The sequence below is a fragment of the Ipomoea nil genome, unplaced genomic scaffold, assembly GCF_001879475.1.
Source record: "Ipomoea nil cultivar Tokyo-kokei standard unplaced genomic scaffold, Asagao_1.1 scaffold3069, whole genome shotgun sequence".
Classification (NCBI taxonomy): domain Eukaryota; kingdom Viridiplantae; phylum Streptophyta; class Magnoliopsida; order Solanales; family Convolvulaceae; genus Ipomoea; species Ipomoea nil.
The window spans coordinates 5,648,817-5,671,073 of NW_017619497.1; the positions used below are offsets into that span (position 1 = coordinate 5,648,817).

The 22,257-nt window shown below is 33.6% G+C and overlaps 3 protein-coding genes across 7 annotated transcripts; 2 read left to right on the forward strand and 1 right to left on the reverse strand.

Annotated features, from left to right (window-relative positions):
* Positions 1–300: 300 nt before the first annotated feature.
* On the reverse strand, positions 301–15,525 carry LOC109165307 (probable LRR receptor-like serine/threonine-protein kinase At4g36180). Of its 2 annotated transcripts, none has more exons than XM_019314010.1 (4): positions 15,421–15,525; positions 3,065–3,509; positions 2,791–2,940; positions 301–2,539 (listed from the first exon to the last, which is right to left on the reverse strand). In XM_019314010.1, the coding sequence occupies exons 1-4, from the start codon at positions 15,481–15,483 to the stop codon at positions 354–356; spliced, it is 2,844 nt and encodes a 947-aa protein (XP_019169555.1). In that variant the 5' UTR covers positions 15,484–15,525; the 3' UTR covers positions 301–353. The 2 variants fall into 2 exon arrangements, with proteins under 2 accessions (XP_019169555.1, XP_019169556.1); XM_019314011.1 differs by having other exon boundaries at positions 3,065–3,203; positions 15,136–15,525.
* On the forward strand, positions 8,104–22,257 carry LOC109165306 (LRR receptor-like serine/threonine-protein kinase FLS2). Of its 4 annotated transcripts, none has more exons than XM_019314007.1 (4): positions 8,104–8,578; positions 18,863–18,977; positions 19,076–19,222; positions 19,988–22,257. In XM_019314007.1, the coding sequence occupies exons 1-4, from the start codon at positions 8,189–8,191 to the stop codon at positions 22,174–22,176; spliced, it is 2,841 nt and encodes a 946-aa protein (XP_019169552.1). In that variant the 5' UTR covers positions 8,104–8,188; the 3' UTR covers positions 22,177–22,257. The 4 variants fall into 4 exon arrangements, with proteins under 4 accessions (XP_019169552.1, XP_019169553.1, XP_019169550.1 ...); XM_019314008.1 differs by having other exon boundaries at positions 8,104–8,362; positions 18,647–18,977; XM_019314005.1 differs by having other exon boundaries at positions 8,104–8,361; positions 18,643–18,977.
* Positions 8,572–11,311, forward strand: LOC109165310 (LRR receptor-like serine/threonine-protein kinase ERL2). Its single transcript, XM_019314014.1, has 3 exons — positions 8,572–8,693; positions 8,772–8,918; positions 9,142–11,311. Exon 3 carries the CDS (start codon positions 9,624–9,626, stop codon positions 11,304–11,306), a length of 1,683 nt encoding a protein of 560 aa, XP_019169559.1. The 5' UTR covers positions 8,572–8,693; positions 8,772–8,918; positions 9,142–9,623; the 3' UTR covers positions 11,307–11,311.

Consider the following 22,257-nt stretch of genomic DNA (forward strand, 5'->3'; position numbering starts at 1 on the left):
GAAGTCTTACACTAAATACCGCTACATAAATAGTATTGGCTAAACGAGGCCTCAAAGGCAACGGCCCGAGATGGTATATAGGCACTCTTCTTTGAAAGTTGTGTTGTGCGTGTACATATGTTAATTTTTCTAAGAATTAGTACAGTTCCACCCTTTAGCCACTCAACAATAGTTGTAATTTCTTTCGATCATATTGGGTGCTTAAGTTTCAATTTGGCCATGTGTAGTTTGCAACGATTAGTGGTAAACCCAATAGGAAAATGATAAATATATCATTATTGTATAAGTACATAGATTTAGTGGACTGAACAGGAAATGTTTTATTATATCACATACATTGTTATTAACTTACATTAGAAAGAGAAAACTATAAATTTTGCACGAACATACTCAAGTAGCCGTTCTGAATAGTCAGTACAGCATAGGAAAACAACAATAGAAGCTATAAATGCTATAGTATATGATGCTATAAAACTCCACAAAAATGTCTCTTTGAATGGATCATCATTATTCTGTATAATTGGCTCTGAAGATAGTTCTGTGCTAGAGTTGCTGCAGCTTTTCTCCAACAGGTGTCCACAAAGTAAAGGGTTACCTTCATAACTGCTGTTGTCGAACGTTAAGAACTGTTTCTTGTCTGGTATTCTCCCTGATAAATTGTTGAATGCCACAGAAAATATTGCCAGAAAGTTCAACTCTATCAAGTCTTGAGGTATTTGGCCATTCAATTTATTGTGAGACAGGTCTAAACATTCTACCTGCTTTAAGTTGGAGAATGTAGTTGGGATAGAGCCTGCGAAGTGATTGTTTGATAAGTTCAAAGTGTGAATATCACTCAGGTAGCCGATCTCATAAGGAATTGAACCAGTAAAATTGTTGAAGGAAAGATCCATTCCAGACATGTACTTCAGTATATTTCCTTTGTATGATTCAGACCTGCTTTTTGTTACAAATTTCACTTCTTCTTCCTCATCTGAAGCCCCATAATCTAATTCTAAGATTATGTTTATTTGAAGTTGGCTTTCGTACAAGTATGTTCTCAGACCCCAAAGTGTGTTCCAATTGTAGACCTTAGGCTCAAGCATATCATTAAAGGTTGGTTTGCTCCCAAACTGTAATTTATGCAGGCAAGAAGGCAAAACCGAAGAAAGATGGTTTGAGGAAAGATCTAGCATGCTAACATTCCTAAGGTCACAGAGTTGGGAAGGGATAGAACCTTGGAATTGATTCCCACCAAGGAGAAGAAACCTTAAATTTGAGAGCGAACTTATCCAAGTAGGAAGTGTGCCAGATAAGTTATTGTCTCTCATGTCTAGTGTCACAAGTGAGGAAGCTTCAGACAAAATTTTTGGCAGAAATCCAGTAAACCCATTGTCATGCAAATGCAAGTATCTCAGTGATGAGACATCCAAACAAGCAGGTATGGTCTCAGTAAGTTTATTCTTTGACAAGTCTAAAAAGCTCAGTTCTTTCACCTTGCAAAAACTCATTGGTATAGGACCTTGTAGAAAATTATTAGACAAAATTATTGAGCTGAGTCGTGAAAGGTTTCCAATCCAGTCAGGAATTTCACCTGTGATTAAATTGTTGCTCAAATCTAACAATCCCAACCACCTGCTATTTAATAGGCCACGAGAGAGCTCACCCGAAAAGCAATTGTTTTCCATACGCAAATACTCAAGGCTATTCAGGTTTGAATTTGTAGGAAGAACTTGACCTTGCAAATTGTTGTTTTCTAGCTTCAAAAATTCCAAAAAGATACATCCCTGGACAAATTCTTTTGGCAGTTCTCCTGACAAATTATTGTTTGACAAGTCTAACAATTGTAGTTGTTTCAACTCCCCCATGGAGGGAGGAATACCACCTTGTATTGCATTCATAGACATGTTCAAAAGGACTAGATATGGGGAAAAAACACCAATAGAATATGGAAGTACCCCCTGGATTTGATTCATAGAAACATCTAACAAAATGAGATATTCATTCTTTGATTGACTATGGTTGTTGTATGTGAAATGTCCGGTTAGGAAATTTCCTGCAAGGCTGAGAAATTCCATGTTTGAGTTATTGATGAGCAACCAGGTTGGAAATATTTCTCTCACCCCTGTATTTCTAAGTTCAAGGACTCTCAACTCACTTTGCTTTAACAGGAAACTAGGTAGATTCCTATCAGGCTCATTGAGTTTACAATTGGTTAATCGAAATATTTTGATCTGAGGTTGCGGCATCCAATAATGTGGGCTTTCTGTATCTATTGTCAAGTTACTACTAAGGTTGTCAAGTTCAAAGATCTCAAGTTTGGAATTGTTCCCAAATGAGTTGAACGAGAAAGAACCTTCAAAGTAGTTTAAAGATAGGGAGAGATGTGTGAGTGAAGTTAGAGTAGAAAAAGCAGCAGAAGGAAGTGTTCCGGTCAAGTAATTTTGTTTAAGAATAATGACACGAAGGGATGTCATATTGCCAAGACATGAAGGTATTTCTCCTTGAAATCCATTTTTACTCAAATCCAACTCTTCAAGCTTCCTCAACTTGCACAAGCCTAAAGAGTTACAAGTTAATTAGAGCTAATAAGAAAATACTGAAATAGAATTTTAACCCATATCCTTCAACAACAACAACAAAAATTAAAAATTAAAAATTAAAAAAAAAAAAAAAGCTTGTTTAATTGTATTTATATTGTTTAGAACTTGGGAAACGGAATGAAATACTATTATATATTCAAGTTGGGATGCATGGATTCAATGAGAAAGAAACCCACAACACAGATACATATTAAGATTAATGAATTACCTCCATCTTTCAAGGAGCCACTTATTTGCCAATTGCTCATGAATGACAAAAACTTCAAAGAGGTTAAGGATCCAAGGGATTGTGGAATTTTTCCGCTCAGATCATTATAAGCAAAATTGAGCAGCTCCAGATGTTTCAGGGTTGTTAGCTCTACAAAAAAATATATATTGTGTATGTTATGCAACAAAATGCAAAATTAAGAAAGCTAGCTAGACAGAGCGTACTATATATCCATGAATTGAAAATGAATTATATATAATAATATTTGACGCACCTTCAAAGTGAGACCAAGTATTGATCGAGTTGCCTTCCATATTAAGGATGCTAAGTGAGCGCAGTAAACCTAAACTTGGAATTTCATCGTACAAATTGAAACTTAAATCCAAAACCTGCAACTTGCTTAAGTTTAGTACCTCGTGGAATCCTCGTATGTTGTTTGAACCTAAGCTCAGATTCTGTAGTTCTCGGAATGGAAGAAACAGTAATGAAGTATTTAGGAAAATAGGATTATCAGTATTCAGCCTAATATCGGCAAGGGAGAGTTGGGTGACATGGTGATTGGATAGGTCACACTTAACCCTTTCCCACATGCAGCAATCCGTTTCTTTTCCATCACCCCAAGAAGAAAGGGCAGTGGTTCCATTAAAGGCATCTCTTAGTCTCAAAAGTGCTCTTCTTTCTTCTTCATCACACCCAACACTTCCATCACCACCCTGCACCTGAATTAGTACCACAGAGGTTAACAATATCCATAAACAAAACACACAAGGATTCTCCATACAAATTATTATAGAAATAATAATAATAACTACAACTACTACAAGCTAAGACCGAATACTATATATATATTAGTGGACTTAAGGATGTATATGTAAATATATATGCTAACAATAACACCAACCCATCAATGCACAATTAGTTGGAAAATTCAAAGTTGTCATGTTTCTCTTTCTTTGATTTTTCTTTGATGTTGACAAATGAAAATAGCGGAAATTAATTCCAATAGTTTAAAACACTTTGTAAGCTCATTCAACTTTGAAATTATAGTTTTACTTTACTAGTGAGCTAGAGTGGTACTTCTAAGCTTGCTAGCTATTTTATTTACCAGCAGTGGCGGGATATTGGACTCTTCTATATATGTCTGCATCAAATTTAAATTAGTCTAACATTGAAAAAAAAAAAAAAAAAAAGAGTGAACATTCAATTATTTAAAGTCCTAATTGAAATCACATTCAATATTCCAAAACAATTACTCCGTATTTCTTAGTTTCCGTTTTGGTTTGTTTGAAAAGAAAAGTTATGCCAAGCACCTTGGAGTCAGATGATAAATAGTGATCTCTTTTATGTGGGAGGTCATGAGATCGAGCCTAGTAGCATTCAAAAAGTTATAAATTAAGCGCTTAACATTTTGCTCTTTAATTGGGCTGGCTCAATGCGAACAGAAATTAGTTTGAGTATAGTATGAGCTTAATGGTATCTCCTATAATTAAGATATACTCATGAGTGAATACCAATGCGAACAGATGATAAATAGAAATTAGTGAATGCGCAACTTTATTTTCTTCTACTTATGTACTAGTTACCAATTGTTAGGATACCACTACGACAAAAATTATATATAATTAGTAGAGAATGTGCAAATTTATTTTGCTTATACTTTTTTTTTTTTTTTTTTTTTTGAAAACCAAACTTTTCCATAAAAATCAACGAGTTATTTTGCTTATACTTAATCAACAATTGACTTAGTACAGAGTATTACTTATGTAAATTTTCTTTTGTTACATAAGACTTATAAATTAAGCTGTTGGAACTAGTCAAATATGTCGATTGATTGACTCAGTCAAGTCTAATAACATTAATGATTTTCAACGACGGACAAACTAATTTGTTGCCCCACACTCCACAATTCCACATCATAGCCAGTTTTTTCCAACAGTATGATTGTGACTCTTGTTGAGTTCAATGTTTACATGGTTTACTCGTTTAGTGTTATTAATTATTAGATAAGTTTTTTTGTATAAAATAATGAAATTTACAATTGCTCTGTTTGGCAAACCTAGCTGAAAAGCTATAAGCTAGGAGCTGATAGCTAAAAAGGAGCTGAAAGCTGAAAAATTATAAGCTCGGAGTTGAAAATTGAAGAGCTGTTAAGCTAGCTGTTATGATTGAAAGTGTTTGGTAAAATTAGCTTTTTGATAAGCTGATAAATTTAAAAAGACTAAAAAGGACATCTTCATAAAATTTAAATTAGTTTGTTTACATATTAAAATTTAACATTTCGTCTTCCAAAAAAAGTAAACACTTTTTAAAATAAAACTATTAGCATGATCATGATCTAGCATCCCATAATGAAGTAGCAATATTGTTGCGAATCTCATTCATCTCCATAGAGGTGTGACTTAAATTTTCGTTGATGAAGATATTACTACTTGAATCTTGAAGTTCATCGGGCGGTCTGTAATTTGGATGCTGCTCAAGCACATTAAACATCATGTCACTTGTGAATTCTTCCGAATATAATTATGTAGTGCAAATGTGGCCATAATAACATCAATTTAGGTCTCCTCACTAAATTGCGGCATTTTAGCAAGTATCTTCCATCTCTTATTCAATACTCCAAACGATCTCTCAATACAACTTCGAAGAGAAAAATGTGCACGATTGAATGCTTCATGAGCATTAGTTGGCAGCTCTTGTTCAAATTGAAATTGAAGCCATATTGCTAATTTAACAACAACAACAACAACAACAACTAAAAACAAGAAGAAGAAGAATAAGAAGAAGAAGAAGAAGAAGAAGAAGAAGCTAAAATTTCAACATAATTGTTTAGCAGGAAACAAGACTAAGGAAGGGATTGACGTGAAAGTTGGGATAGGGGAAGAGAAAGAGTTTTAATTCATAAGGTTAAAATATGTCATTACTTTAAAATAATAAGGGTAAAAATGAAAAAAAAAAAAAAAAGTTAGGAAGCTAGTAGCTTATTTTGAAACGTTACCTAAAGTAGTGTTCCAAAATAAACTCTTATTTTAAGCTAGGAGCTTATTTTGGGAACATTACCAAACAGAGCTTATAGCTTATTAGTAGCTTAAAATAAGCTATAAGCTCCTAGCTTAGCGTTGCCAAACAAAGCCAATATATTTTTTTTTATCAGAGATAATTCAATTTTATGTTTTAAATTTATAAGTGTTAGTTAACTTTTAGTTTTTTTTTTTTTGTTTCAATTTTTTTTTTTTTTGGGTCATAGTATTATTATGGTATGACCATTTTCGGTCATCTGTCAACCAAACTGTTTAAATGACCTTAAATACAGAGGTCTTTAGTCTATTTAGTTCTAAGTGTTAAAGTCATTTTTTTTTTTTGGGTTCTAAATTTATATATCATTTCATTTTTAGTCTCTTTTTTTTTTTTAAACATCCCTTTTGTTCCTAATATTTTTGTGACATGATCATTTTTGGTCATTCATCAACAAATATATTTAAATGACATTGAGAATGCCATTATTAACCTCAAAACCCTTCATTTTTTTTATTTTTTTTTGGGTGATAGAACCACAAGTCTTGTAGATTTTATAAGAAGACTTAAGGTTTGACACAACTCTCAGAACTATTTTTCTCATATAAAAGTTGGAAAATTCAAAATTGTCATGTTTCTTTTTAATTTCTTTGATTTTTCTTTGAGGTTGACAAATGAAAGTAGCGGAGAGCTGGAAATTCATTCCAATAGTTCTCTTTCTTTGATTTTTCTTTGAGGTTGACAAATAAAAGTATCGGAAATTCATTCCAATAGTTTAAAACAGTTTGTAAGCTCATTCCAACTTTAAAATTGATTTACTTTACTAGTGAGATCGAGTGGTACTTCTAACTTAAGTCCCCGTTAGTGTACGACACTGTTAAGTTGGAGTAAATATGTAATTTAGTTGTTTTTTCCCTTCCTCGATTCGAAGTACCAGCAATGGACAGCAGTGAGGAACTACAAGTCCGTTACGGGAGGGGCTATATGTGCACCATTTTGATAATTGAGGGGCAACATTTACACCACTCATAATTCAGGAGTGACATTGATAATTGGCATATTATAGAGGGACATTTTTTACAATTTTCCCTATATATATATATATATATATATATATATATATATATATATATATATATATATATATATATATATATATATATATAGTGTTGCTATTTTTCACATTAGAAATAAAAGTGTTTGAAGTAGTGAAACGTGTTGATTGATTAGGCTTTCAAAGATGAAATTGTTTGATGATGAGTAGGTGTAGGTCAAACATATTCACTGTTGTGAATCTTTTTTAACTGTTATTAAGAATTACTAGGAATGGTTGACTGATGCTGGTGAATATAATATAGAAATAATGGTTAAATAGGTCACTGAACTGTACATCAAAGTGCAATTAGACCATTCAACTCAAAAATAATGTAATTGGGTCCTTAAACTACACAAAATCATGTAATTAGGTCTAAAATGGCCCGTTGACCTGAAATTGTGCTGACGTGACGGTTACCAATTTTAAAAATAAATTTTAAATAAAATAATTAATTAAAATTAAAAAAAATAAAACTAGAACTGCTGGAGACGAAGAGCTTCGTCTCCCTAGCCATGGAGGCGAAGGTCTTCGTCTCCATGGCCGGAGACGAAGGGATGGTCTCCGGCCATGGAGACAAAGACTGCCGGCAGTTTTAGTTTTAGTTTTTTTTTTTTTCTTTTTTAAATTTAAATTAATTATTTTATTTTAAAATATATTTAAACATTATTTTTAAATTGGTAACCCGCATTTCAGGTAAACAGGTCATTTTAGACTTAATTGCATGATTTTGTGTGGTTCAGGGACCCAATTGCATTGTTTTTGAGTTCAATGGCCTAATTGCACTTTGGTGTGCAGTTCAGTGGCCTATTTGACCCTTATTCCTATAATATATAAAAAGCTACGAATTATTTACACTTAATAGTGCAAGTAATTTACATTTTAATGATAATATTTGACGCAAATAAAACTAACGTTAAGTGCACTTAATATTGTTGCTCGATATACATATTTGTTAAATTTTTAATACATTTTACTTACACTTAAGTGCACCCTATGAAAACTATTACTTACACTTTTAACACAATTTACTTGCACTCCAAAATTTAATTATTTACAAAAATGTCACCTCAATTTTTTTTTTCTAAAAAAAAGTTTCTTCCGTTGGATCTATCCAGATGGACAGTTGCAATGAATCGTATTTCTTTGTTGGGCATGTGTTCTCAATTGATCCGTTTCCCCTCTCTCTATATATGCACGCACACACACATCCTTCATTACCACTAAGATAAAATATAATATTCCATTATCTTCTAATAATAGTTCTCATTATTATTTCTTTAATTAATTTGTATGGCGAATCCTTGTTTGTTTTGTTTATGGTTAATGTTAAGCTTTGTGGTACTTCAGGTGCAGGGTGATGGAAGTGTTGGGTGTGAGGTAGAAGAAAGAAGAGCACTTTTGAGACTAAGAGATGTGTTTAAGTATCTAAACGGAACCACCCCTCTTCCTTCTTGGGATGAAGAAATGGATATGGATTGCTGCAGGTGGGAAAGGATCAGCTGTGATCAATCCAATCACCATATCATACAACTCTCTCTTGGCGATCTTAAAGGACCAAGTTCTAGTTACTTTTTCCTAAATACTTCGCTATTTCTTCCATTCCGAAAACTACAGAATTTGAGTTTAAATTGGAATGGCATAGATGGATTCCATGGAGTACTAAATTTAAGCAAGTTGCAGGTTTTGGATTTAAGTTACAATGAGTTTGATGAAATTCCACGTTTAGATTTACTGCGCTCACTTAAGATCCTTAATATGGAAGGCAACCGGATCCATACGTGGTCTCACTTTGAAGGTTTGTCAAATATTAGAATTGATTCAATTTGTTTTGATTGTCTAATTAACTTTCTTAATATTGTTACCTTTTCTATAGAGCTAACAACTTTGAAACATCTGGAGTTGCTCAATTTTGCTTTCAATGATCTGAGCGGAAAAGTTCCCAATGCCCTTGGATCCTTCACCGCTTTAAAGTTTTTGTCATTCAAATACAATAATCTAAATGGCTCATTGATAGATGGAGGTATTTTATTAATTTTAGTATGTATTTGTACGTGTTAGTTGTGGATTTCCTTTCTTATTGAAACCATGTATGCATCCCAACTTGATTTGCCTTTCCATTTCAGTTCCCAAGCTCTAAACTTATATAAATAAAACATATAAGAAATACATTTTTTTTTTATTAATGATGGAATTAAAATTCTATTTCAATATTTTCTTATTAACTCTTTCTTGTAATTCTGCAGGCTTCTGCAAGTTGAGAAACCTTCAAGAGTTGGGTTTGGAATCCAATAGCTTTGGAGGAAGAATACCTTCATGTCTTGGCAATTTGACATCCCTTCGTTTCCTTAATCTTCGATTCAATTGCTTGACTGGAACACTTCCTTCTACCATTTTTTCTACCCTGAATTTACTTCAATTTCTCTCCCTTTCCCTCAACTACTTTGAAGGTTCTTTCTCATTCAACTCATTATTTGGGAACAATTCCAAACTTGAGTATTTTGAGCTTGAAAACCTTAACAATACCATGATTGTAAACACAGAAAACCCCCCTTGGATGCCTCAATCTCAAATCAAAGTATTTCGATTTCCAAACTGTAAATTAAATGAACCTAGCGGGAATCTACCTAGTTTCCTATTAAAGTAACTTGAGTTGATACTCCTTGACCTTAGCCATACTGGGGTGAAAGAAATATTTCCATCCTGGTTGCTCATCAATAACTCAAATATGGAAGATTTCAACCTTGCAGGCAACTTCTTAACAGGATCTTTTACATACAACCATCAATCAAAGAATGGATATCTCCATTTTTTAGATGTTTCTATGAATCAAATCCAGGGTGTACTTCCACACTCTATAGGTGTTTCATGTCCAAGTCTAGCCATTTTAAACATGTCTATGAATGCAATACAAGGTGGTATTCCTCCCTCTATGGGGAAATTGACAGATTTGATTTCGCTTGACTTGTCAAACAACAATTTGTCAGGAGAACTGCCAGAAGAATTTGTCAAGGGATGTATCAATTTGCAAACTTTGAAGTTAGAAAACAACAATTTGCAAGGTAGAGTTCTTCCTACAAATTCAAACATGAGTAGCCTTAAGTATTTGGGTTTGGCAAACAACCGCTTTTCGGGTGAGCTCTCTCGAGGCCTACTAAATAGCATGTCTTTGAAATTCTTAGATTTGAGCAACAACTCAATCACAGGTGAAATTCCTGACTGGATTGGATCCCTTTCACAACTCCACACGATTGTTGTGTCAAATAATTTTCTACGAGGTCCTATACCAATGAGCCTTTGCAAGGTGAAGGAATTGGGCTTTTTAGACTTGTCTAAGAATAAATTTACGGAGACTATACCTGCTTGTTTGAATGTCTCATCACTGAGATACTTGCATTTGCATGGCAATGAATTTACTGGATTCATGCCAAAAGTTTTGTCCGAAGCTTCTGCACTTGTGACACTAGACATGAGAAACAATAACATATTTGGCAGAATTCCTAATTGGATAAGTTCACTCTCAAATTTGAGGTTTCTTCTCCTAGGAAGAAATCAACTTGAGGGTTCAATCCCTTCCCAACTCTGTGACCTTAAGAATGTTAGTATGCTTGATCTTTCCTCAAACAACCTTTCTTCCTTTTTGCCTTCTTGTCTGCATAAAGTACTGTTTGGGAGCAAAATAACATTTGATGTCACAATTGGGATTAATGAATACAGATGGGTTGTTCGTTATCCTCTTAGATTATACTCGTATGAAAGCCAATTTCAATCCTATTATACAGCTTCAGATGAGGAAGAAAAAGTGGAATTTATAACCAAAAGTAGGTTTGAGTTATACAAAGGAAACATATTGAAGTACATGTCTGGACTTGATCTTTCCTTCAACAATTTTACGGGTCCAATTCCTCATGAGATCGGGTACTTGAGTGATATCCACACTTTGAACTTATCACACAATCACTTCACAGGCTCTATCCCAATTACATTCTCCAACTTAAATCAGATAGAATGTTTGGACTTGTCTCACAATAGATTGAATGACCAAATACCTCAAGACTTGATAGAATTGCACTTTCTATCAGTATTTTCTGTGGCATTCAACAATTTATCAGGGAGAATACCAGACAAGAATCAGTTCTCAACATTCGACAACAGCAGTTATGAAGGTAACCCTTTACTTTGTGGACAACTGTTGGGAGAAAGCTGCAACAACAGCTTTAGCATTGATCTATCTTTAGAGCCAATTATAGAAGAGAATGACCCATTATTCAAAGATACATTTGTGTGGAGTTTTATAGCATCTTATATTATAGCATTTATAGCTTCAATTATTATTTTCTTATGCTGTACTGACTATTCAGAACGGCTACTTATGTATGTTCGGACAAAATTTGTAGTTTTCTCTATCTAATTTGTGTGTAATAAATTTTCTATTCGGTAGTATTTAAAATTTATATACTTTTACATTAAATATCCAGTAATCAATTTCTTATTGGGATTGTGTGTGGTGCACTTTAACCAGGCCTGGGAATTTAGTATTTTGGCTAAACTAGATTGATTAATTGTTTGAATAATTTATTTTAGTCATAGTACTCCACTACTCCATATCTTTAATATAAATTTAGTTTGTATATCATATATTAAAGTCAATTTCATTTATATTTTTTAAATAAGGGAAAGACAATGACGGCACATGTGTGATCATTGTAGATTTATAGTGAATATACAATTGATGTGATTCTTCCACCTCATACCCAATACACTGTAGCTAGTCAATATAACAATTCTTTACTAGTAAGGTTTGAACAGGTCAAGGTAAGAGGGTAAGAAAGTTAATTTTGAATTTTGTGTACTGGAGGGAGTTATTTCCATCATTCCTAATTCCTATAGCATTAATGAATGCAGTGTACACCTACCGATCAGTGGAACCTTAATTCATCAAAACTTGAAATTAGGATCATAGTGAACAAACAGTTCCAAGAAATTCATCCCAAAAACAAAAAAAGTATCAGCCTTTTGACAAATCCGAGGAAGAAGAATTAACAAAAAATAAATAAATTCCAAACGCATAAAAGAAATGGGGGTTGAAAAAACTGAAAAAGTACATGGGAAGCTGCAACTGCTTGAGAGAATCCAAATTATGGGAATCGATTAGGGTTTTGACCTCTGTGGATATCTCTTCCGACGCCGTTTTGATTGATTCTTTCTCCCATTCCTCCATCACGTTCCTCTTCTCAATCTCAGTTGTGTGAGAGAGAGGGGTGTGAGAGAGAGAGCGAGGGAGGGAGGGAGACAGACGTCATACACAAACGATATTGGGCTTTTTACTAGTAATGGGCTTAATTTAATAATACCGGCCTTTAATCAAATGGTCGCCCTGACAAGTGACTGTGACAACCCATTATAGGCCCAAAAGTAAAGCCCAACAAAAAGAATTGTCATTATTCTCTTCTTATTTCATTTTTGTTTAGAATAAGGAAGTTCACCCTTATTAATCGATTGTAGTGGTTTTTTTTTTTTTTTTTTTTTTCTATACTTATTTTTATTTTAAAAACATTTTCATATACTTGAGGTCTTCAATCCTAACCAGGTAATTGTTGGGCACTGGTCACTACACCCACACTCAAACTTTCGATCAATGAACTATGTCTTGGGGCCGCAATAACGCCTACGAAGATAACACAATATATATTTTTTCACGTACATGTCTAGAAATAGACTTACAACTATACCTGCTTGTTTGAATGTTTCGTCACTGAGATACTTGTAATTTGCATGACAATGAATTTATTGGATTTGTGCCAAAAGTTGTGTATTTTTATATAAAAGTACATTGAGATTTAGATGACTGGGTAAGAAGTTTATTATTAACTAACACACAAATTAAAAAGAGAAAATTATTACAAATTTTGCTCGAACATACATAAGCAGCCGTTCTGAATAATCAGTACAACATAAGAAAACAATAATGGAAACTATAATGCTACAATATATGATGCTATAAAACTCCACAAAAATGTCTCTTTGAATGGATCATCATTATTCTGTATAATTGGCTCTGAACATGGTTCTGTGCTAGAGCTGCTGCAGCTTTTCCCCAACAGTTGCCCACAAAGTAAAGGGTTACCTTCATAACTGCTGTTGTCGAATGTTGAGAACTGCTCCTTGTCGGGTATTCTACCTGATAAATTGTTGAATGCCACAGAAAATTTTGACAGAAAGTTCAATTCTATCAAGTCTTGAGGTATTTGGCCATTCAATCTATTATGAGACAGGTCCAAACATTCTATCTGCTTTAAGTTGGAGAATGTAGTTGGGATAGAGCTTGTGAAGTGATTGTGTGATAAGTTCAAAGTGTGGATATCACTCAGTAACCCAATCTCTTGAGGAATTGGACCTGTAAAATTGTTGAAGGAAAGATCCATTCCAGACATGTACTTCAATATGCTTCCTTTGTATGATTCAGACCTACTTTTTGTTACAAATTCCACTTCTTCCTCCTCATCCGATGATTCATAATCGTAGTGCAAGTATGTATCTATTTGAAGCCGGCTTTCATATGAGTATGTAAGTAAAGAAAGATACAAAACCCATCCATATCCATTAGGCTCAAGTAGAGTGGCATCAAAGGTTCTTTTGCTCCCAAATAGTACGTTGTGCGGGCAAGAAGGCAGAAATGATGAAAGATTATTTGAGGAAAGATCAAGCATGCTGACATTCTTAAGGTCACAGAGTTGGGAAGGGATATAACCTTCAAGTTGATTTCCACCAAGGAGAAGAAACCTTAAATTTGAGAGTGAACTTATCCAACTAGGAAGTCTGCCAGATAAGTTATTGTCTCTCATGTCTAGTGTCACAAGTGAGGAAGCTTCAGACAAAACTTTTGGCACAAATCCAGTAAATTCATTATCATGCAATTGCAAGTATCTCAGTGATGCGACATTCAAACAAGTAGGTATAGACTCAGTAAGTCTATTTCTAGACAAGTCTATAAAGCCCAATTCCTTCACTTTGCAAAAGCTCATTGGTATAGGACCTTGTAGAAAATTATCAGATAAAACTATTGACTCGAGGTTTGAAAGGTATCCAATCCAGTCAGGAATCTTGCCTGTGATTGAGTTGTTGCTCAAATCTAAGAATTCCAAAGACATCCTATTTAGTAGGCCACGAGAGAGCTCACCCGAAAAACGGTTGTTTGCCAAATGTAAATACCAAAGGCCACTTAGGTTTGAATGTGTAGGAAGAACTTGACCATGCAAATTGTTATTTGCTATCTTCAAAATTTGCAAATCAGTACATCCTTGGACAAAATCTCCCGGCAATTCTCCTGTCAAATTGTTGTTTGACAAATCTAACAATCTTAGTTGTTTCAATTCCCCCATAGAGGGAGGGATACCACCTTGTATTGCATTTGTAGACATGTTCAAATAAGACAGACTTGGAAAAAAAACACCAATAGAATATGGAAGTACCCCCTGGATTTGATTCATAGAAACATCTAACCAACTGAGATTCATTCTTCGTTTGATGGTTGTTGTATGTAAAAGGTCCTGTTAGGAAATTGCCCGCAAGGCTGAGAAATTCCATATTTGAGTTATTGATGAGCAACCAAGAAGGAAATATTTCTCTCACCCCTGTATGGCTAAGGTTAAGGATTCTCAACTCACGTTGCGTTGATAGGAAACTCGGTAGATTCCATCCTGCACGTTCATTGAGTTTACAGTTTGATAATCGAAATATTTTGATCTGAGGTTGAGGCATCCAAGGTGGATTTTCTGTGTCTACTGTCAAGTTACTATGAAGGTTGTCAAGTTCAAAGACCTCAAGTTTGGAATTGTTCTCGAATGAGTTGAACGAGAAATAACCTTCAAAGTAATTGAGAGAAAGGGAGAGATATTCGAGTGAATTCAGAGTAGAAAAAACAGTAGAAGGAAGTGTTCCAGTCAAGTAATTTGAGTTAAGAACAAGGGCACGAAGAAATGTCAAATTTCCAAGACAGGAAGGTATTTTTCCTTGAAACCCATTTTCACTCAAATCCAACACTTCAAGCTTCCTCAACTTGCACAAGCCTACACAGTTACAAGTTAATTATTTGACGCACCTTCAAAGTGAGACCAAGTATTGATGTCGTTTTGTTTCATATTAAGGATCCTAAGTGAGCGCAGTAAACCTAAACTTGGAATTTCATCAAACCAATTGTAACTTAAATCCAAAACCTGCAACTTGCTTAAGTTTAGTACCTCATGGAATCCTCGTATGGTGTTACTATCTAAGCTCAGATTCTGTAGTTCCTGGAAGGGAAGAAATAGCGAAGCATTTAGGAAAAAACCATCAAAACTCCATAGCCTAATATCCCCAAGGGAGAGTTGTGTGACATGGTGATTGGATTGGTCACACTTGACTCTTTCCCACTTGCAGCAATCCTTTTCTTTTCCATCACCCCAAGAAGAAAGGGCAGTGGTTCCGTTAAAGGCATCTCTTAGTCTCAAAAGTGCTATTCTTTCTTCTTCATCACACCCCTGCACCTCAATAACTACCACAGAGATTAACAATAATATCCACAAACAAAACACACAACGATTCTCCATACTAATAATATTAATAACTAGAATATTATTACAAGACCGGATATTATATTAGTACTTAAGGAAAGACCTGCAAAAACCATCGTATAGTAGTAGTTATGTTTTGTAGTGAGCTAGTAGCGAATACATAACTTGATTTTCTTATACTTGTATACTAGTTACCAATTATTAGGATATCACTATGGCAAAAATTATATATAGCTAATAGAGAATGTACAATTTTATTTTGTTTATACTTACATAACAATTAATGCCTCCCAAATTATACTCTCATTTTGCACTCCTATAATATGACATGCCTTGATTGCTTAATTTAGTAAGGGGCCATATGATGTTTATCTATTCTTTTTCTTTCTTCCTCCAATCAAATTTGAACATAAGTAAGAATATAAATTGGAAGCTGAGTATGATTTTGGGAGTACATATAGTATTTTTTGTAAAATATAATTAAGCTGTTGGAACTAGTCAAATATGTCGATTGATTGACTGATTGACTCAGTCAAGTCTAATAATATTAATGATCTTCAACGACGGACAAATTAATTTGTTGCCCCACACTCCGATCCACATCATAGCTAGTTTTTTCCAACAGTATGATTGTGACTCTTGTTGAGTTCAATGTTTACGTGGTTTACTCGTTTAGTGTTATTATTAGATAATTTTTTTGTATAAAATAATGAAATTTACAATATTTTTTTTATAAGAGATAATTCCATTATATGTTTAAATTTATAAGTGTCAGTTAATTTTTAGTTATTTTTTTAAAATATTTTTTTGATCGTAGTATTATTTTGGTATGACCATTTTTAGTCATTTGTCAACCAAACTATTTAAATGATCTTAAATACAAGGGTCTTTAGTCTATTTAGTTCTGAGTGTTAAAGTCATTTTTTTAAATTCTTTTTTTAGTTCTAAATTTATATATCATTTCATTTTTAGTATTTTTTTTTCAAAACATCCATTTTGGTCCTAATATTTTTGTGACATGACCATTTTAATTTGGTCATTAATCAACAAATATGTTTAAATGACGTTATTAACCTCAAACCTCCACCCCCCCCCCCCCCCCTTTTTTTTTCTTTTTTTGTTATAGAACCACCTCAAGTCTTGTAGATTTTTATAAATAGACTTAAGGTTTGCCACAACTCCACTACTGGAAATTATGAAATTTCCGACCACCTGAAAGTGATCTTAAATCAAATTGATACCAAAAAGTGGTCGGAAATAGCAACAAAGGTTTTTTCGGACACCAAAAGTGGTCGGAACAAGGCTTTTGACTTGATTTAAGATCACTTTCAGGTGGTCGGAAATTTCAAAATTTCCAGTAGTGCTCTCAGAAGTATTTTTCTCATAGAGAAGTTGGAAAATTCAAAACTGTCATGTTTCTCTTTAATTTCTTTGATTTTTCTTTGAGGTTGACAAATGAAAGTAGTGGAAAGCTGGAAATTCATTCCAATTGTGTCTCTTTCTTTGATTTTTCTTTGAAGTGGACAAATGAAACTAGCGGAAATTAAGCTGGAAATTCATTCCAATTGTGTCTCTTTCTTTGATTTTTCTTTGAGGTGGACAAATGAAAGTAGCGAAAATTCATTCCAATAGTTTAAAACAGTTTGTAAGCTGATTCCAACTTTAAATTAAAATTCATTTACTTTACTAGTTAGAGTGGTACTTCTAAGCTTGCTAGCTATTTTATTTACAAGCAGTGGCTGAATATTTGATTCTTCTATATGTGCATCAAATTTAAATTAGTCTAACGTTTAAAAAATTGAATGAAAATTAAATTAATTAAATTAAAGTCCTAATTGGAACCAAATTCGATATTCCAAAACAAATATTTCTTAGTTTCAGTTTTGGTTTGTTTGAAAAGAAAAGTTATAAATTATAAGCTGTAAGAATTAAGCATTTATCACTATGTTAAAATATATAGCTAGTAGAAGATGTGTAACTTTATTTTCTTATACTTGTGTAGTAATTACCAATTGTCAAGATAGGATAAAACGTTTATCACTACGACAGAAACTATAACTAGTAAAAAAGACGCAAATTTATTTTGTTTATACTTGCATAGCAGCCAACTCCAAATTTTGATGACAAGATATTGAACCCGATCCTTCAAATATCTATCTAACATGACCAATTATTCCTATTTTAATTTCATACAATCTTTACAAATTAAGCATGGAATAATAGCTACGTACTCTTGAATTTCTGGTTCAATTCGATCACCTTTTCGTGATTCAATAAAAATATATTTAGAAATAATGAAAAATAAAATTTAAAAAATACATATATTTTTTTTTTTTGAATGCAAAAAATACATATATATAGTGTTGCTATTTTTCATATTAGAAATAAAAGTGTTTGAAGTAGTGAAACGTGTTGATTGATTAGGCTTTCAAAGATGAAATTGTTTGATGATGAGTAGGTCAAACATATTCACTGTAGTGAATCTTTTTTAACTGTTAATAAGAATTACTAGGAATATTGGTTGACTGATGCTGGTGAATATAATAGATAAAAGGGTAGGAATCATTTACACTTAATAATGCAAGTAATTTATATTTTAATTTTACATTGGTGCATTTAATGATAACATTTGATACAAGTAATGATAATGTTAAGTGTACTTAATATAGTTGCTGGATATACATTATTTGATGCACTTTTAATACATTTTACTTACATTTAAGTGCACTCTATAAAATTATTATTTACATTTTTAACACAATTTACTTACACTCTAAAATTCAATTATTTACAAAAATATCACCACATTTTTTTTTCTAAAAAAGTGTTTCTTTCGTTAGATCTATCCAGACGGACATTTGCAATGAATCGTATTTCTTTGTTGGGCATGTGTTCTCAATTGATCCGTTCCCCCCTCTCTCTCTCTATATATATACACACACACATATCCTTCATTACCACTAAGATAAAATATAATATTCCATTATATATCTTCTAATAGTTGTCATTATTATTTCTTTAATTAATTTGTATGGCTAATCCTTGTTTGTTTTGTTTATGGTTAATGTTAAGCTTTGTGGTAGTTGAGGTGCAGGGTGATGGAAGTGTTGGGTGTGATGAAGAAGAAAGAATAGCACTTTTGAGACTAAGAGATGCCTTTAACGGAACCACTGCCCTTTCTTCTTGGGGTGATGGAAAAGAAACGGATTGCTGCATGTGGGAAAGGGTTAAGTGTGACCAATCCAATCACCATGTCACCCAACTCTACCTTAGGGGGATTAGGCTATGGAGTAGTTCTGATGATTTTTTCCTAAATGCTTCGCTATTTCTTCCCTTCCGGGAACTACAGAATCTGAGCTTAGATTCAAACAAAATACGAGGGTTCCATGAGGTACTAAACTTAAGCAAGTTGCAGGTTTTGGATTTAAGTTTCAATTGGTTTGATGAAATTCCAAGTTTAGGTTTACTGCGCTCACTTAGGATCCTTAATATGGGAGACAACTCGATCAATACTTGGTCTCACTTTGAAGGTGCGTCAAATATTAGAATTGATTCAATTTGTTTTGATTGTCGTCTAACTTTCTTAATATTGTTGCGGGCATAACACAATAATCTACCTTTTCTGTAGAGCTAACAACTTTGAAACATCTGGAGTTGCTCAATTTTGCTTTCAATTATCTGAGCGGAAAAGTTCCCAATGCCCTTGGATCCTTCACCGCTTTAAAGTTTTTGTCATTCGAATACAATAATCTAAATGGCTCATTGATAGATGGAGGTATTTTATTATTTTTAGTATGTATTTGTACGGTGTTAGTTGTGGATTTCCTTTCTTATTGAAACCATGTATGCATCCCAACTTGATTTGCCTTTCCATTTCAGTTCCCAAGCTCTAAAGGAATAAGGGTCAAATATGTCATCAAACTGCACTAAATAATGCAATTAAGTCACTGAACCTAAAAAATTAACAATTAAATCCCTAAACTAACTAATTTCAAACAATTCTTTCAGTTTCAAGATTTCGAACCGGTCATCCTCTCAAATTAATTATTTTTAAAAAATAATTATTTTTAAATTAAAAAAAAAAAAAGACTCTGTCGTCTCCGGCCATGGAGACGAAGAGTTTCTCTGTCTCCAGCCATGGAGAAGAAGAAACTCTTCGTCTCCATGGTCGGAGACGAATAAACCGGCCGGGGACAGTCGTCTCCGGCCAGTCCTGTTTTTTTTTTAAAAAAAAAAATTAGATAATTAATTTTAAAAAGTTCTTTTTTAAAAAATAATTAATTTAGAATGATGACCTGTTGACCTGTTGAAAACCTTCAAATTGAAAGAATTGTTTGAAATTGGTTAGTTTAGGAATTCAATTGTTGATTTTTTAAGTTCAGTGGCCTAATTGAATTATTGTGTGTAATTGGATGACCTATTTGACCCTTATTCCAAACTTATATAAATAAAACATATAAGAAATATATATTTTTATTGATGATGGAATTAAAATTCTATTTCAGTATTTTCTTATTAACTCTTACTTGTAACTTTGCAGGCTTCTGCAAATTGAGAAACCTTCAAGAGTTGGGTTTGGGATTCAATACATTTGAAGGAAGAATACCTTCATGTATTGGCAATTTGACATCCCTTCGTACCCTTGATCTTCAATCAAATTACTTCACTGGAACACTTCCTTCGGCCATTTTTTCTACTCTGAATTTACTTGAATATCTCTCCCTTTCCTTCAACTACTTTGAAGGTTCTTTCTCGTTCAACTCATTTGGGAACAATTCCAAACTTGAGGGTTTTGAACTTGAAAACTTTAACAACACCATGATGGTAAATACAGAAAACCCACCTTGGATGCCTCAATCTCAGATCAAAATATTTCGATTACTAAACTGTAAACTCAATGAGCCTAGCGAGAATCTACCTAGTTTCCTGTTAAAGCAACGTGAGTTGCTTGTCCTTGACCTTAGCCATACTGGGGTGAGAGAAATATTACCATCCTGGTTGCTCATCAATAACTCAAATATGAAAGTTCTCAACCTTGCTGGCAACCTCTTAACAGGATCTTTTACATACAACAACCATCAAACAAAGAATGAATACCTCAGGATGTTAGATGTTTCTATGAATCAAATCCAAGGGGTACTTCCACACTCTATAGGTGTTTCATGTCCAAGTCTCACCGTTTTGAACATGTCTATGAATACAATACAAGGTGGTATTCCTCCCTCTATGGGGGAATTGACAGATTTGATTTCGCTTGACTTGTCAAACAACAATTTTTCAGGAGAACTGCCACACGAATTTGTCAAGGGATGTATCAGTTTGCAGATTTTGAAGTTAGAAAACAACAATTTGCAAGGTAGAGTTCTTCCTGCAAATTCAAACATGAGTAGCCTTGAGTATTTGGGTTTGACAAACAACCGCTTTACGGGTGAGCTCTCTCGTGGCCTACTAAATAGCAAATCTTTGTTAGTATTAGATTTGAGCAACAACTCAATCACAGGCAAGATTCCTAACTGGATTGGATACCTTTCAAACCTCAAGGCAATAGTTTTGTCTCATAATTTTCTACAAGGTCCTATACCAATGAGCTTTTGCAAGGTGAAGGAATTGGGCTTTTTAGACTTGTCTAAGAATAAATTTACGAAGACTATACCTGCTTGTTTGAATGTCTTATCACTAAGATACTTGCATTTGCATGGCAATGAATTTACTGGATTCGTGCCAAAACTTTTGTCTGAAGCTTCTGCACTTGTGACACTAGACATGAGAAACAATAACTTATTTGGCAGTATTCCTAATTGGATAAGTTCACTCTCAAATTTGAGGTTTCTTCTCCTAGGAGGAAATCAACTGGAAGGTTCAATCCCTTCTCAACTCTGTGACCTTAAGAATGTTAGCATGCTTGATCTTTCCTCAAATAATCTTTCTTCCTTTTTGCCTTCTTGCCTGCATAAAGTACTGTTTGGGAGCAAACCAACATTTGATGTCATGGTTGGGCTTAATATATACGAATGGTTTCCTGGATATCCTCTTATTAGTACATACTCGTATGAAAGCCAACTTCAAATAGGCCAATCCTTGGAGTACGATTATGACGTTCCAGTTGAGGAAGAAGAAGTGGAATTTGTAACAAAAAGTAGGTCTGAATTATACAAAGGAAACGTATTGAAGTACATGTCTGGACTTGATCTTTCTTTCAACAATTTTACGGGTCCAATTCCTCATGAGATCGGGTACTTGAGTGATATCCACACTTTGAACTTATCACACAATCACTTCATAGGCTCTATCCCAACTACATTCTCCAACTTAAAGCAGATAGAATGTTTGGACTTGTCTCACAATAGATTGAATGGCCAAATTCCTCAAGACTTGATAGAATTGCACTTTCTGTCAATATTTTCTGTGGCATTCAACAATTTATCAGGGAGAATACCAGACAAGAATCAATTCTTAACATTCGACAACAACAGTTATGAAGGTAACCCTTTACTTTGTAGACAACTGTTGGGAGAAAGCTGCAACAGCAGCTCTAGCATTGAACCATCTTCATCTTCAGAGCCAATTATAGAAGAGAATGACCCATTCAAAGATACATTTGTGTGGAGTTTTATAGCATCTTATATTGTAGCATTTATAGCTTCAGTTATTATTTTTCTATGCTGTACTGACTATTCAGAACGGCTACTTATGTCTGTTCGGGCAAAATTTGTAGTTTTCATTTTCTAATTAATGTGTGTAATAAATTTCCCATTCAGTATTCTAAATCTATGTACACTTACATTAAAGATAACAGTAATCAATTTCTTA

Bases quoted from the DNA above. Each gene is read 5' to 3' on its own strand.
- LOC109165306 (XM_019314005.1), top strand. From the start codon at position 8,189: ATGGCGAATCCTTGTTTGTTTTGTTTATGGTTAATGTTAAGCTTTGTG. The intron at 8,362-18,642 runs AATGGATATGGA...TTGGGGTGATGG, and splicing joins CTTCCTTCTTGGGATGAAGA to AAAAGAAACGGATTGCTGCA. The intron at 19,223-19,987 runs GTATTTTATTAT...GTAACTTTGCAG, and splicing joins TGGCTCATTGATAGATGGAG to GCTTCTGCAAATTGAGAAAC.
- LOC109165310 (XM_019314014.1), top strand. From the start codon at position 9,624: ATGGAAGATTTCAACCTTGCAGGCAACTTCTTAACAGGATCTTTTACA.
- LOC109165307 (XM_019314010.1), bottom strand. From the start codon at position 15,483: ATGGAGAATCGTTGTGTGTTTTGTTTGTGGATATTATTGTTAATCTCT. The intron at 2,941-3,064 runs GTGCGTCAAATA...ATTTTTTTGTAG, and splicing joins TACTTGGTCTCACTTTGAAG to AGCTAACAACCCTGAAACAT. The intron at 2,540-2,790 runs GTAATTCATTAA...GTAACTCTTTAG, and splicing joins TGGCTCCTTGAAAGATGGAG to GCTTGTGCAAGTTGAGGAAG.